The sequence below is a fragment of the Myotis myotis genome, unplaced genomic scaffold (assembly GCF_014108235.1).
Source record: "Myotis myotis isolate mMyoMyo1 unplaced genomic scaffold, mMyoMyo1.p scaffold_m19_p_8, whole genome shotgun sequence".
Classification (NCBI taxonomy): Eukaryota; Metazoa; Chordata; class Mammalia; order Chiroptera; family Vespertilionidae; genus Myotis; species Myotis myotis.
Genome location: NW_023416390.1, coordinates 56877580 through 56893106, shown reverse-complemented (window position 1 = coordinate 56893106; position 15527 = coordinate 56877580). Strand labels below are relative to the sequence as shown.

Sequence of the window (15527 nt, the reverse complement as noted above, 5' to 3'; positions counted from 1 at the left end):
TTTTTAATTTTTATTTTTGAAATTTATACATTTCCTGTTATGGAGGTCTTGTAATATATTTCCTCAGCTTCTATATGTCTGGAAAAGTTTTTATTTCTCTTTCATATCTAAAATATAACTTTGCTGGATGTATTATTCCTGGCTGATAAAATATCTCTTTCAGTAGTTGAAATATTTGGTTCCATTCTCTTCTAGCTTATAGAGTTTCTATCAACAACATATGATAACCTAAGGGCTTTCCCTTATAGGCTACTTTCTTCTTTTCCCTGGTTGTCTTGAGAATTCTTTCTTCATCATTAATTTTTGATAGTTTTAATACCCTGTGTCTTAGAGAAGGATTAAGGTAATTAGGTGTTCTATTTGCTTCTTGGACTTGAAAATCTAGCTCTTTCCATATTCAACTATTTGTTTAAATAGTCTCTTCGTTCCTTTTTCCGTCTCTTCTTCTTCTGGTATGCCTATTAATATGTCAGTCTTCTTAAGTTTATTGAGACTTATTTTGTGACCTCACATGTAATGTATCCTGAAGAATGTTCCATGTGCACCTGAAATGAATGTGTATTCTGCTGTTGGGGATGAACAGTCTATCCATCTTGTCTAATGTGTCACTTCAGGCTGGTGTTTCCTTGTTTATGTTCTGTCTGGATGACCTATTCATCAGGTTAGCAGGGTGTTAAAGTTTCCCACTATCACTGTTATACTGTCAATCTCTTTTTTCATATCTGTTAATATTTGCTTTATGTATTTAGATATTCATAGTTGGGTGCATAAGTTTACAAATGTTATATCTTCTTCCTTTATTGAATTCTTTATTATTATGAAATTCCCTTCCTTGTCTCTTATTACAGCCTTTGATATAAGTATTGCTACCCCAGATGGGTTCCCCCCCCCCCCATTTACATGAAATATCTTTCTGCATCCCTTCACATTCAGTCTGTGTGTGTCTTTAAATCTGAAGTGAATCTCTTGAAGGCAGCATATGTACAGATATGTTTTTATTTATTCAACCACTCTATGTCTTTTGATTGGAGCATTTAATCTACTTACATTTAAAGTAATTATTGGTAAGCATATAGTTATTGCTATTTTGTTAAATGTTTTCTGGCTGTTTTTGTAGGTCTTCTCTGTTCTTTTTCTCTTGCTCTCTTCCCAGGTGATTTGTTAACTTTATTTCAAGCCCCTTCTCTTAAAACTTTTTGTGTGTATCTATTATGGTTTGTGGTTACCTAAGATTCATATATAACAACCTATGTATATAGCAGTGGATTTTCAGTTGCTGGTCGCTTAAGTTTGCCACGTTATTAAAGCACTACATTTTTACTTCCCTCCCTTAACAAACTTTTTTTATCCTATATTACTAATATCTTACTTTGACTAATTACAATATTCATGCTTACCTTCCGCCCTTCATTTTTCTTAGGCATCATTATTTTATCTATTTTGAAAAAGTCATTAAGCATCATAACATGAGTGTTCAAAATGAAATGATGAGATGTGTGTTATACTCCCGATTGTTAATATAAAAGAGGAGAAATGTGTAGACTCCCAATTTATTTTGCTGGATAAGATGAAACAGAGTATACTTAGTATACTTTGACCAAAAATTACCAGTAAGGAGAGTAGAAACGAGTAAAGAGAGGAAAAGTTAGTATCTATTTGGTCTTTTATTCCAGAGAGATTAAGCTCAGAGATGATTTTTGTGGATTAGTATCATCTGTGGTAAAAGGGATTAGAGGTACTGAATCATAGGATGTTGCCCATATACTGTATTACATCAATAGCCATATTATATCCTCAGCCTTGAGATTCAGTAATCACACTGGAATATATGTGGCCTGCAGTCTTGAGCAAAAAGATTTTCTGTTCATCAATTATAGTTTGCTATAAGATTGAGATATACGTATGCACACACACAATTATACTAAATTTCACATAAACATTTAGCCTTCCAAAAAGTTGCTCAAAAGAATGCAACTCAACCGAATGATAAAATTAGACCTGGGTAAAGAGGAACTTTAATTAGTAATAACTGGGATAAAATGAGAACTCACTTGTTAGAGTTGGTCACAAACTCATCTCTGAGCTTCATTGGTACAACCAGAGAGAGACATAGCACTAAGATTTCCAGTACCCATCAAGCTCTGGCCTTCAGTTGTGATAGACAGTTGTTCTGAAAACTCCTCAGTAACATTCACATTATTTCAGAATGTAGATGTTGTCTTATCTTACTGTTAGCCTCAAAATTCTGAGAATTCCTATTGCTTCATACCCAATGCAGGATCCCTTCTGTACCATTCCTGCTACTAGATCTTCTGAGCTGTGATTAACAACCTCTCATGATGCGGAATATAGCACCTTTGGAGGCCAATCAATTTTTGAAATTTTGGACATTTGAGTGCTCCAAAAGGAAAGACCATCCTGGGCTTGCCCTCATGGCTCAAGACTTTAACTTTGATTAAAAATAATACAATCATTAGCCAAATTTGACTCAGTGTATAAAGAGAATAATAATATAATCTGATACAAGTTTGTTACAAACATTAGTTTTTGGTCTAGCTCTGAGGATCATAGCCCAAAAAAATCTAAATTTGTTTGTCCATGGCAGTGCTTCAGAGGCTTGTAGTTAATCTGCTTATCTTTTTTTTTTTTTTTTTTTTTTTTTTAGGTCAGAATTTCTCTTTTTGGTCTATTAACTGTTCTTCCTGTGTCCCTTGCCAAGGCTTGAGCTCATAAGGAACTGGAGTTATCGTTCATTTCATCTCCATATCTGTGTCAGGGAATAATGACTGAGTCCCTTTACTGTCCTCATTTGAATGAATACTCGTGTGTCCATTCCTGCTAATATGCCACCCATAACTGAAAGAGGATGTGTCCCAAGGAGCCGAAAGGAGAGTCGTGTGCTCATTTGCCCCTTCTTTCTATTATCTTAGATGCTAATATCCGTACAGTATAAGATCACCGTGGCTGTAGTTAGCCTTGTCTCATTCATGGCTCACTCATTCTCTCTTGAACCGCAAGTATCGACATCTTTCCCCCAGTGTCCTGCTGAGCTAACCTAAACACAAGACCCAGCATTTATTCCGATTGTTTTATCTTGTAGACGCAGCTCATTACTGTAGCTTAGCAATGTTATTCATATTTTAATTTTATATTCCGGTAAATTTAATATTCTCAACTTTATTGAAGAACTTGAGCATGCGTATGTATTATTATTCACATTCTGGCTATAGTTTTGGTTAGATTGTGTAAATATTAGACCTCCCTGGCATTACATTAGAAATCTCTATAGGGTGATATTTTTCATTCAGCTATTTAAAGATCGTGGGAGTCAGCAGTAGCCTGTGCCAGCCCATTTTTGTGCTGCTGATAATGTCGGAGGTGCTTTCTAACATGATGCATGCCTCTCTGGAGTCTAGACACACTGCATTTCCGTGGTTACATTGCCAAAGACAGAAATTAGACCAGCATAACGTGACTTTTCTTTGGTATGCCTCATTTTAGTTCTTGCAAATCGTCTCTTGGATAAAATCCTTTTTAAGAATCTCACCTAAGATCTATGTCTAGCTCTCTAGTTTGTAACATGAACAGAGTCTACTTTCTGCTTTCCAAAAAAAGAATTGGCATTTTCCTACTTCCAGTTTTCTGTGATTCTCCGGAGAGCCCCCAAATGGTCCAGACGCCTGTTTGCAAGTTTCCCCAGGTTCCTAGAATGTGATCATTCAAGTCAGGCAAGTTGAGGTCACTAAGGCCTAATTTTTCACAGTCTCTTTGCCACATAAGTACTCAATGCTTTTTTCCTTTGCTCTAGTGGGAAGAAGTTATAATATTTTCTTGCGACTCTAATCTTTGCTTGGGTTCTGCAACTCTTTAAATTGTAATGAAAACTACAAGAAAAGGGACAGCCTTAATAGGTTTATAACTTGTCATTATTGTGGTATTCCTCCTTTGCCCAGTATTGGTTGTAGTATTTGGGGGCTGTTCCAGAGATGAGGGGTGGGGACATTCTCACCCAGTTATGCCTGGCTACTGTGGTCATCATTCTTCATCTGGTGTGTGTGAGTGATGACTGGTAATGTCCCCTAGTCTTTGAGGAATCAGAGGATGCAAACATCATCCCTGCCTGTGAAAATTCCTCTGCTCCTGAGTAGTGTCTTCTTTTACAGATGTATAAACTCTTCACAACCTCTGCCCATCAGCTTCTGTGCTGTTATTCCATTGCTTGCATCTCGTTGTACTTTGGCTTGATCTGATTCATATTTTGCTGCCTTGGCTAGATAATGAGTCACTAGTGGTCAGTGACCTGCCTTGTGCCTGTGTCCCCTTAGCACCACCTGAGCACATGGTCAAAGTAGTACTCAGAAAACACTCATCCAATTTCATCGATTCTGGACAAAATTATCATGATAAGTGTCGTGAAATTGTGGTATACTCAGAGTGATGGGATATAATTATAATAATAGAATTCTGTATCTTTCTTTAAGCAGTAAGGCTCCTCCTCTCTGTGGTAAAGAATTAATAAGTACTTTCCCAGTGACATTTCTCTATCTCCTTTTCCAGATTCTCTTTGTTCACTGAATTTTTGCTTCTCTCTTTCTAACATATTGGTTATTTCATGGTATTATACTCTTGACATTTTAAATTTTTGATTCTTGGCATTATTTGTTTCACTGTTGCATAGTAACATTTTTGTTCTTTGCAACCATCTGCTTTATTTTAAGGTGTGTAATTTTTCAATGGCATGGAATACTTTTATATCTTTAAATGTTTTAGAGACTAATCTAGGATCTTTATGTGCATTATTTTTCTTCTTGGTAGATCTCATATTTTGTCTTATTAAGCACTCAGTAAGTGCAGTAATGGGTTATTTTATTCCCATTTTATAGTTGATGATATTTGAAGTGTATTTTACATACTAAAATGTAGACTGCCATAAAAATCATTCTATTTGTTGTAGAAAGAATTAGTGCGGCCAGTTTTTGTAAGTGAGGAAAGTGGGGCTCAGTGAGGTCCTCACTTGTCCAGCATGGCTTAGGTTGTGACCCTAGTCCTATTTATTCAGGTCTGAAGCGTCTCCTAATGCTCATACTTGAGGAAACTCCTTGCCAGCTGTGTGTCCCCCCTGAGCCTTGGGCACCTGGAAACGGGAGATGGAAAATTCACCTGTTAGCGCAGAAACTTGTCAGACCCATTTCCTGTTTCAGCCTGTTAATATGACAAGAATAAAGCCACCACTCACAGAAACCTGGAGCCTAGAACTATCTCCACTGATGTGGAAGTCAGGACAGTGAGAATAAGTTGGAGGCTCAGGTGGTATGCACCTCTCCCCCTCATTTTGTTTTTAACAGATTATGATTTGGGGGAAAAACATTAGCAGGCTGATACTGAAATTTGAGGGAATGAGGGGAAAAAAATCACTAGATTGTACTACAGAATTGAACGTTATAAAGGTTGATACAAAATTAAATACAACAGTAGAATAATTTTTAGTAGAAAACTATGAAGAATGTTAAGAACAGTATTTATGTTCTTAGATATCTGTATATGAGTATACAGAATAAAACAGTGAACAAATAAGGACTCATGAGCATCATAGCACTTGGTTGGATTTGCCTAGTGCCTAGAATCAGACGTGGAAATGATGGTCATCCTTCATTCACATTCACACTTACTCAGCAAACAATAATTGAGCACCTATTGCGTATGCTAGGCTAGTTTCACAGTATGGTAGATAGATGTGCTGTCAGGCTGATGGTCAGAGAGACTGACATGTTAAACAGGTTATTAAAATATTTGCATCATGTTAGGTTGGTATCTTTTCCTAATCTTTTTTAAACTTGTAAAAAGTCTGCATCAAGTCAGTCTCTGGCAAGCACATCACTCTGTGTGTGTGTAATCCTAGGAGAGGCACTCGTGTTCTGCCCAGAACCCAGTCTGCTGTCCTGGCTGTGGGCCCAACAAATGGTTTCTCTTGTCAACAGCCCCCTATAGCCATTGTCATCTTTGACTAATCTGATTCTTCTAAGGAAACCAAACTAACTGTAATATTCTACCAAAGATATTCTTACTAGTTATTAATGCCTTGCATTTCTTTTAAGTACAGCAGACTTTTGTTTATGTTCAAGCCTTCCTTAAGTTTTGTAACCTTTTTATCTGTTGCCTAAGCCTCTTCTGTAAGTGGTACAGCATTTGCACATTTGTAGCTGTCTTCTTGTGTGTATACTTTCCTGAAAACTGGCTCTTATAGCAAATATAGAGTGTTTATTGTTATTTGTTTCATAAGAATCATATTTACTTATTGGTTATCTGATTATAAGGCTCGCCAATTTAACAAGCTCCTAACAACTTTATTGTCCTTAGTATATTTTTAATTTAAGAGCATTCTTTCCCAACCCTTTTCATGCCACTTTTTTTACTATGATGTTTAAATATTTTCTTAGTATTTATTATCATTACATCTAAATTTATTTTTTAATATTTGGTAATACTCACTATACATTTGGCCCTAGATGTTGCCTTCTAAAAATCAAATAGTCTCAGGGTATTGTGATCATTGTGTGTAGAAGTCTGTGGTACTTCCTAGGGACCATCTGCAGATCCTCAGAGGAGCCCTAGAGAAAGTGTTAACTCTTTGCCTGCTTGATTGCAGGAGGAATGCCAGCTCCTGAGCAGGCCTCACTGGTGGAGGAGGGGCAACCACAGATCCGCCAGGAAACTGCCTGCACTGGCCCAGGCATGGAACCCGAGACCACAGCCACCACTATTCTAGCTTCTGTGAAGGAGCAGGTACATCCTCTTATTGGAATTTGCAATTAATGATTTCTTCAATGCCTTTAAAAATTAATCTTTGGATGTGTTTTAAATTTGTCTAACGTCCTTGACGCCTTCACGTTTTCTAATTATAAGGTGTTTACATCCCTGAGTACATTGGGATGACTGGCATGTAGAGCTGCTCCAGGTGCCAGTCAGAATCGGAACATGCAGGATACTTGTGCGTCTGCAAGTAAGGACAATATTGATGGTGATCGGTGTCTGTCTCCCATTGCAGAGTGTGTGCATGCGCGCAAAGCTTCGTCAAGCGTAGTCACATTGTTAACTTCACTGCCAGGACTCTGGCAACCTTTGGCCTGTAGTGTTGAACCTTTAACATGGGTATTACCTAGGGCTGTTTCTGTGATTTTTGGATAAAGGCTATATATTTGTCGTGTTTGTCTGAATCAAAGTATATTCATTTTGTGAGCTAGTGTTCTAATACTTGTCAAACTGTGCCAGTTTGCTTTAATATCATATTTATGTTGTTTTTCTTAAGGTCCTTAATACTATTTATCTTTCAAACCCAAGTAGCCTTTTAAATTAGAACTTATCTGTTATGCTTAGGGATTGGAATTCCTAAATTTAATTTTTTATGCTTTAAAAGTTTAATAAAGTGAATGTAATATTAAAGCTATAGATAGACTTCTGTCCCTCCCTTCAAAACAAAACAAAAATATACGCCGTTTGTGAGAGTTATTGTGGTGGATATAATCTAACTAAAAACTAAAAAATCTTATGACTAACCCCCTGGGTCATTTTTTTTCTCAAGAGATATAAATATAAATGTATATTTGCTGGAATATTCTTTTAAAAATCAATATTGGCAGTTCAAATGACTAATGAATACACATGGTAAAGAATTTTTTTAATACCTCATTTTTTTACTCTTTGCTGTAAAGTAGGTGTGTGTTATGAATTATACTCCAGAGCTATGACATATGTCTGTCATTAAAGCTGTGTTTTCAAGAAAAATGATTTCACAACTTATTCTAATATCAAGATGTCAAAATATTTACCATTCCTCCCTGAAATTAGTTTTTAAACATCCCACAACGTAAGAATTTGAGAAGACAAGAAAATTGTAGTTGGTACTGTTTTTGTTTTTCACCAAACCATACATTATCTAAGTTTCTCTCACCTTTAGGGAGGGAAAAGGGACTCTTTTTTTTTTAATTTTTATTTTTTATAGTACTTCATGGTTGTCAAGATTTGACCCAAGGAGCTGTAAAATGAAAAGACTTTGATTTATTTGGGGCTTTTAAAGTATGCTGCGTTCTTGTGAAATATGATGGTAAATTTATCAAAAGGCCCAGAACTGACTTAAAACTAGAAACTGTTTTCAGTAAACATAGCAACAGGACTTGTGTTTGTATCTTGAGACCAGATACCCTGCATGTTGAGGACGACTGGAAACCTATCATCAATTTGGCCCTGTAGTTTCATGATGCCTTCAGATGCCTTAAAAGTTTTATCTTTTGCCAATAAAGTGTTCTGAATGGATATTGTCTGGGAGATAGCCAGAAGGGTTCCATTTTTCCAAGATAGCTAAAAAAACAAAAACAAAAAACACCACCACTCCAAACCCCCCAAACCAGATATTTGTTGTTTATTAGGAGAATTACCTTATATCACCTGTATTATTTTGTTAGTAGGAGGATATGCAGTGGGGCCTTGACTTACGAGTGTCCCGACTAATGAGTTTTTTGAGAAACCAGCTGTCTCTCGGCCGATTTTTTGCATTGAGTTGATAGAGTAATTTGAGTTAATGAGCTCGGTCTCGGAACGAATTAAACTCGTAAGTCAAGGCCCCACTGTATTCTACTCTTGGCTTCCATTCCTGTTCTAAAATTTTGACTTCATTAGTATACTTTTACAGTTTTTATTCTTAATTTCTTTTAAAGTTGCTTTGTCAGTATTTCAGTCATTTTAAAGCCAATGCTCAGTTAGTATTTCAGTCATTCAACCGAAGACACAGTATCTATCTCTTATTCCAAGATACTCGTCCAACTTTAAATAACTAACTGTAGCTCACATAGGATTTTTGTGGCACCAGGCAAGATACTCTGATTTCTCTGTAGTTGGCATAAAAACTTATTAGGACTTTCCTAAAATATGTCACTCCCTGTCATCTGCCCAATGAGACAGAGTTAGCTAGAAATAAGAAACCTAATTACTATTCATCTTATATATTTGATTTTATTAGTGTGTTAGTCAGAATGTGACATTCTCAGTCTTGTTATACTTAAACTAGAGGCCCAGTGTATGAAATTTGTGGGGGGGGGGGGGGGCAGTGCGGGAACCCCACGATCTATCTCCCCAAAGAGGTAGGCCAGAGCCGGGAGGTCCCACCTCTGCACTGTGCAGAGCCGCCGGACCCGCTCCAGGCCGCACATGCAGCGTCAAGTCCCCGCCCACACATGCAGCCTCCTGGTGATGGATTGTTACAGCGTGAGGGCATCAGGGCATGAGGGTGTGACGACCACATAGGCTTTTATTAGATGGAATAGTTCATATTAGATCATGTCCTTGATCATGTATTATATCCATAGAACCATATTCTTGGATGGGCTGCATAATTATTTAAATATATGCCATACTACTATGCAATGCTCATAGCCCTGGACTGATGGTATCAGCTCCCTGATCTCAAAGAACATGCCTTGTTTGATGGCAGCAGTAGCTCAGGAAGGAAGTTTCATTAGGGCACGGAAGGAAGAGACCCCTGCAGTACAACTGGGTGGATGGTCTGGGTTCCCATCCTGGCCCCACAACTTAACTGTGTTATCTTGGGAAGATTTCTTTTTATTTTTTTATTTTTTAATAAATCTTTATTGTTCAGATTATTACAGTTGTTCTCCCCCCCCCCCCATAGCTCCCTTCCACCCAGTTCCCACCCCACCCTCTGCCCTTACCCCCCCACTGCCCTCATCCATAGGTGTACGATTTTTGTTGCCGGGTCAAAGGTCATACACATGGAAAATGTAGCTATTTCCATCCTTGACGTGTCCCTGTGTTCAGAAAGGTCTCCCACAATTTGTTCACGCTCTACTCAGAAAGGGTATGGAGACACGTAACGGCTTTTTAAAATAATGTGTCCTCTTATATTTAAAATGAGGATTTTGTTACCAAAAGAGAAGAGAAAGCAACACTTCAGCTGCTCTCGCCCTTGGGAAGATTTCTTAACCTCTCTATGCCTCTGTTTTTCAATAAAATGAGGATAATAATGGTTATTGAGGGCATTAAATTAGTCTATGTAAAATACTTGCAACAGTGTCTCGCACTTAGTGCTCTTAGTAAGGATTAATATTACTATTGTCATCATCATTTCCACATAAGGAGAAAAAGCTCTTCTTATACTGTTTTTAAGTATATACAGAGGTTCAGTGAGCCTTCTTTTGAACATTGATCTGAAAATAAGAAAACATTCTGAATATTGGGACACATTCCTGCTGTGACAATGTTTCACTTCTGCATGGTATTAAACTTTCTAAACGTCATCATGTTGGTCTCACTGATTAGAACAGTTCTAGGTATATAGTATAAGAAATAGAGAATATGAAAATATATTTTTTTTAACATACTGATTTTGTGCAACCCCAAACGTAACATAATATCAAGGCATTTGGTTAAATAATTGGGAAATGATATCTTTTAGTACACAATATTACTATATGAAATTGGTTTTAGAGTGCCATAAAACAATCTTCCTCTGCATGGCTACATGGTGATACTTTTCTGGGATCTAGAAGCCAGAAACTGCTCCTATTCCTTGACAAAATGCTGATGTTCACATTCCCTCTCTTTTGTAACGTGATAACTTTTTATATTTATGTCAGTCACATAGGTGCATACCTGTGCAATTATACTTTTAAAATCCTTGCTCTTTGGCAGATAAAAGAAGAGCCTACTTCTGTTCAAGGGCTACCTCTTTCCTGAAGCCACCTTCACCCACCTGCAGTCAAATCTCCCTCCTGACCTCCTTTAGCACTTTATACCCCTGCTGGGACTTATCCCATGCTGCTTTGGACTATAGAATCAGCTACCTGAGGATAGAGCCATGTTTTATACATTGTTTCACACGTTACCAGCCCCTTTTATATAAATGATTGCTCAGGAAGGGAAAGGGTGACTAATACTAGCTATCACATTGTCTCCAACTGCCAGACTGTTTTGTGAAGATAATGGGACCTAGAGCCACATTCATAGAATCATTACTAAGCAAGAGAATCTCAAACAGCACCCAGAAAACTTATTACCTAGCTGTACATTCTTGTCTCTAAGACAACATGAATTGCATTTATCCACACTGATCTAGGAATTAAATCCAATCTCTGCGTGAAGCAAAATAAAAATGTATTTCATAGTGATGGTCTAATAATGGCATAAGGTTAGATATTTCATCTCCCATCTGTCTGACTTCGCTGAAAATTATGTGTAGGAAATAAAATGATTTGACTACCTTGGTGATACCAAAGAATATCTACCATCATCCTCTATACCAGGTGATATAGTTAACCACTAAAGAAAAGTCAGTTAAGGATCATGCTTGAGAGGAATACAGTCAGTCCGTGGGAATAACAAAGCAATGTGGTCCTTGGACTTGAATCTGAAATTACAGGAAATGTCAACTGAACTTTAAGCTACCAGTTGGCTGTAATCAGGATCATCATTTGGCAGGTCCTACTGTTCAGCTCAGCTCCTAGTAAGAGTCCGGGAGTCCATGATGAATGCAGATGTTGGAAACAAGGACTTAAAAAAAATTATTTTTATTGATTTCAGAGAGGAAGGGGGAGAGAGATAGAAACATCAGTAACGAGAGAGAATCATTGTTTGGCTGCCTACTGCATGCCCCCTTCTGGGGATCGAGCCCACAACCCAGGCATGTGTCCTTGACTGAAATCAAATCCAGGACCCTTCGGTCCATAGGCTAATGCTCTATTTCCTGAGCCAAACCAGCTAGGGCGGAAACAAGGAAATTTTTTTTTTTTAAATCCTGATAGTTTTCAAATATCTGGGAAATTTAAGAATGGTCTAGGATAGCCGTGGACATACACACACAACAACAACAACAACAACAACAACAATAAGCAAACAAGAGCTGTCCAGGACAGCCGTGGGCAAACTACAGCCCGCGGGCCGGATCCGGCCCGTTTGAAATGAATAAAACTAAAAAAAAAAAAAAGACCGTACCCTTTTATGTAATGATGTTTACTTTGAATTTATATTAGTTCACACAAACACTCCATCCATGCTTTTGTTCTGGCCCTCCGGTCCAGTTTAAGAACCCATTGTGGCCCTCGAGTCAAAAAGTTTGCCCACCCCTGGTCTAGGACCTAGCTTAATATCGTATATACAGTAAGAGAAAGAAGTGTGGCCAAATGTGATGCCTTCACAGTTCCTGCTGCCATCCCTGCAACTTAGAGGTGTCAGCTGACTTCACGGGCACAAAGGAAGCAGTCAGCCATGGCTGTTATTATCAACTAGAGGCCCAGTGCACGAATTTGTGCACAGGGGTAGGTGGGTGGGTCCCTCAGCCTGGCCTGTACCCTCTCTCAATCCGTGACCCCCCCAGGGGATGTCCAACTGTCAGTTTAGGCCTGATTCCCGCCTGGCCTGGCCTGTAGGGATCGGGCCTAAACTGGCACTCAGACATCCCCCGAGGGATGTAGCATTGCGCCAAGTGGCAGGCAGCCAGGGAGGAGCCCCATCCTGGCCCTCTACACCTGGTGCCACACCGCTTGTGCTCATCCCAGCCCGCTGTGCCTGCCGCCACTGCTTGGTAGCACTGCTGCAGAGTTGAGAGAGGCTCCCACTGCTGCAGCTGAGTTTGCCAGCCATGAGCCCAGCTTCTGGCTGAGCAGCACACCCGCTGTGGGAACACACTGCACCAGGAGGTAGCTCCTGCATTGAGCGTCTGCCCCCTGGTGGTCAGTGCGCATCATAGTGGCTGGTCAACTGGTCATTCCTTTCTTTCGGTCATCACGGTCGCTTAGGCTTTTATATATATAGATTGGGAGAGGAAAATACTCTTTAAGAGACCGTATGGCCAATCATGGATAGGGTTAGCAAGTATAATTCATAGCTCTATATAGAATGTAAGTTGATTTACATTTGTAAAATTACACATGTAATATGTATTATACTCTTGTTTTCTGTCATGTAGTTGCTTGAATAATTGAGATCTCTATTTGAACTTGGCCATACTCAGGCACTGTAACTTCCTTTCTGTTGTTCTCTCACAAACCACATTCCTTATTTTTGGTTTATGATTTAAGAAGTTTGGAATCCAGATGGAAGGTTGAGGCCATTTTAAAAAGTATGAAATGGTAAGCAAGGAAAGATTTGGTAAAACATAATAATTTTATTTGTACTTCTCTTACCACGGTGAAGTCCTAAATTAAATACTGCATGCACTTTTTTGTTATCTTTGATGAGTGAAAATTGCTATGTTCTTCATTAGTAAGTCTCTCAAAGAGAACACTGCCTTTCAGGATATTTCCAACTTCTGGGAAAATCCAGTGCTACCTTTGGTATTAACTTAAGTGATATTTAAATTTCAAAGAATAAAATGAGAGTCATTAGAGATCCTTAATTTTTTAAGCTAAAATAAGGAAATTTGGAGCCCAACTGTGCCCTATTGATATTACTTCATTTTTACATGGATATGTTAGCCTCAGTAATTACACACCCTTCCTGTATGGCAGAATGCCCAGAACTGAACAAATTCCAGTACAATTATTTACTTTATTCCTCTGAAACTGAAAAACTCAACTGTTGTGCACCTGCCTTTGCAACTTCCTTTTATTTGGCCCCTACGTTTATTTACAATGAAATAGTTCTCTATGACACACCTCACTCACATGCAGAAGACAGAATTTTATTTCAGCTGTAAACAAGTATAGTTTGTAGCTTAGCTAAAAGCCCTATACTAGAAATACAATGCCTGAAACTTCACATTTTTTCTATTAGTAACTTAATATTTTTTTTTATTGGCAACTGAATTATCCTGTTAATTATAATTATTGCATGATATATGGTGAAGTCTTCTGTGCCTGCACTGCATCATCAAACACAAGGTAAGATTGTGTCTTTTCTTAGTGATTTCTGTGGGATCTTCAACTTTTCAGCTTTATCTCCTTCATATTATGGAAATGAGGTTCAAAATGAGGTCAAGTGTTGGAGCTCTTATGACACTGGCCTGGACTCAAGAATTCTGAACCCTGATTCTTGGCTCTCAGGAAATCAGCCCTCGTAAATTGCATGAGTTGTGGTCACAGTGTAACATTTCTTCTCTTCTATGTCTTAGTGATGTACTGTATCTCCCACTTCAGGTATCTCTGTGATTAAAGACTACAACAGAGTGTTGCCAATAGGTTTCTTTAGTATTTGAGTGTTCAAAAAAAAAAATTTTCCCTCAGCAACATACAGAAGTAGATTGCCAAGTTATCCGACAACAGTTATAGCTAACATATATTTTAACATCTGCACATGCTTTCTGAGAGACTGACAGATAACTGGCTGGATCTGTTAGCAAAGTTAACCAATCTTATGTATCCCAGGAATACATCCCATATAATAAAGAGGTGATATGCAAATTGACCATCACATCCTCACACAAGATGGCCACCCCCATGTGGTCACAAGATGGCCGGCAGGGGAGGGCACTTGTGTGTGATCAGGCCAGCAGGGGAGGACAGTGGGAAGGGCCAGGCCTTCAGGGGAGGGCAGTTGTGGGCAACCAGGCCTGCAGGGGAGGGTAGTTGGGGGCAATCAGGCTGGCAGGGGCGGGCAGTTGGGGCCAATTGGGCTCACAGGGGAGCAGTTAGGCATCGATCAGACTGGCAGGGGAGTGGTTAGGGGTGATCAGGCTGGGAGGCAGAAGTGATTAGGAGCAATCAGGCAGGCAGGTAAGCTGTTGGGAGCCAGCAGTCCTGGATTGTGAGAGGGATCTCCGACAGCTGGCAGTCGCACATCCCCCAAGAGGTCCCAGATTTTTTAGGTGCATTGACAAATCTCCAGGAATTTGAACAGACTCTATCTGGCTTTTCACACATAGCTAGATCACATATATAAGACATGAAATACATAATAGATGCCCCAATATATTTATTGCATTAATGAACTTAGAATATAAAAGTGCTCACTGTCCCCCTATAGTTAGCTTATGCTTACTTTTAACTAAATAAAATATATTGATTGAAAGCCTACTGTGAGCAAAGCTCTCTGTCCAGGAAAGGGAGGGGAGGAAAGGTGTGAGGCAAAGATGATGTGTTTCATACAGTTTCTACCCTCAGAAGAATGCAGAAACACAAATAGTATCGTATACTTTTATGTGCAGTAATTGGAACCACAAAATCCAGAAACATGTACTCTTACCCCTTTTTTATTTAAGCAGGCTATAGATATATGCTGTAATGTATCAGTTTTATGTAAATTTGTTAACTTAGGCACTCTTAATTTTTACCACTGGATTAGCATTACTGTTCTTTTACATTTGAAAGTAATATATTATTTCTTTATTAATACTTAAAATCAACCCTGACTTTGCATGTTTAAACTGATAATTTCCTTTCCAATTCACAATTCCTATTCAGTTAACTTATGAATATATGGAATAATTTTTTCCCTGTACATGCAAACTTTATGCTATTAAATTTGAAATGAGTAACTGCTGAGCTGGTAAGATTAAATGGATGACAGGATCATTCAATATTGAA

The 15527-nt window shown here is 38.4% G+C and overlaps 1 protein-coding gene across 12 annotated transcripts in view; it reads left to right on the top strand.

Annotated features, from left to right (window-relative positions):
• Window positions 1-15527, top strand: part of PKP4 (plakophilin 4) — a 247690-nt gene that overhangs the window by 78654 nt on the left and 153509 nt on the right. For 5 of the 12 annotated variants that reach the window (XM_036320377.1, XM_036320375.1, XM_036320376.1 and 2 more), the window contains one exon: window positions 6647-6783. The exons of 1 other annotated variant lie outside the window; for it this stretch is intronic. In XM_036320377.1, the coding sequence (XP_036176270.1) occupies window positions 6652-6783 (132 nt within the window). In that variant the 5' untranslated portion in view covers window positions 6647-6651. Of the gene's footprint in view, window positions 1-6646; window positions 6784-6903; window positions 7001-15527 lie in introns of those variants that run through there. 6 more of the 12 variants (XM_036320378.1, XM_036320380.1, XM_036320379.1 and 3 more) reach the window with 3 other exon arrangements.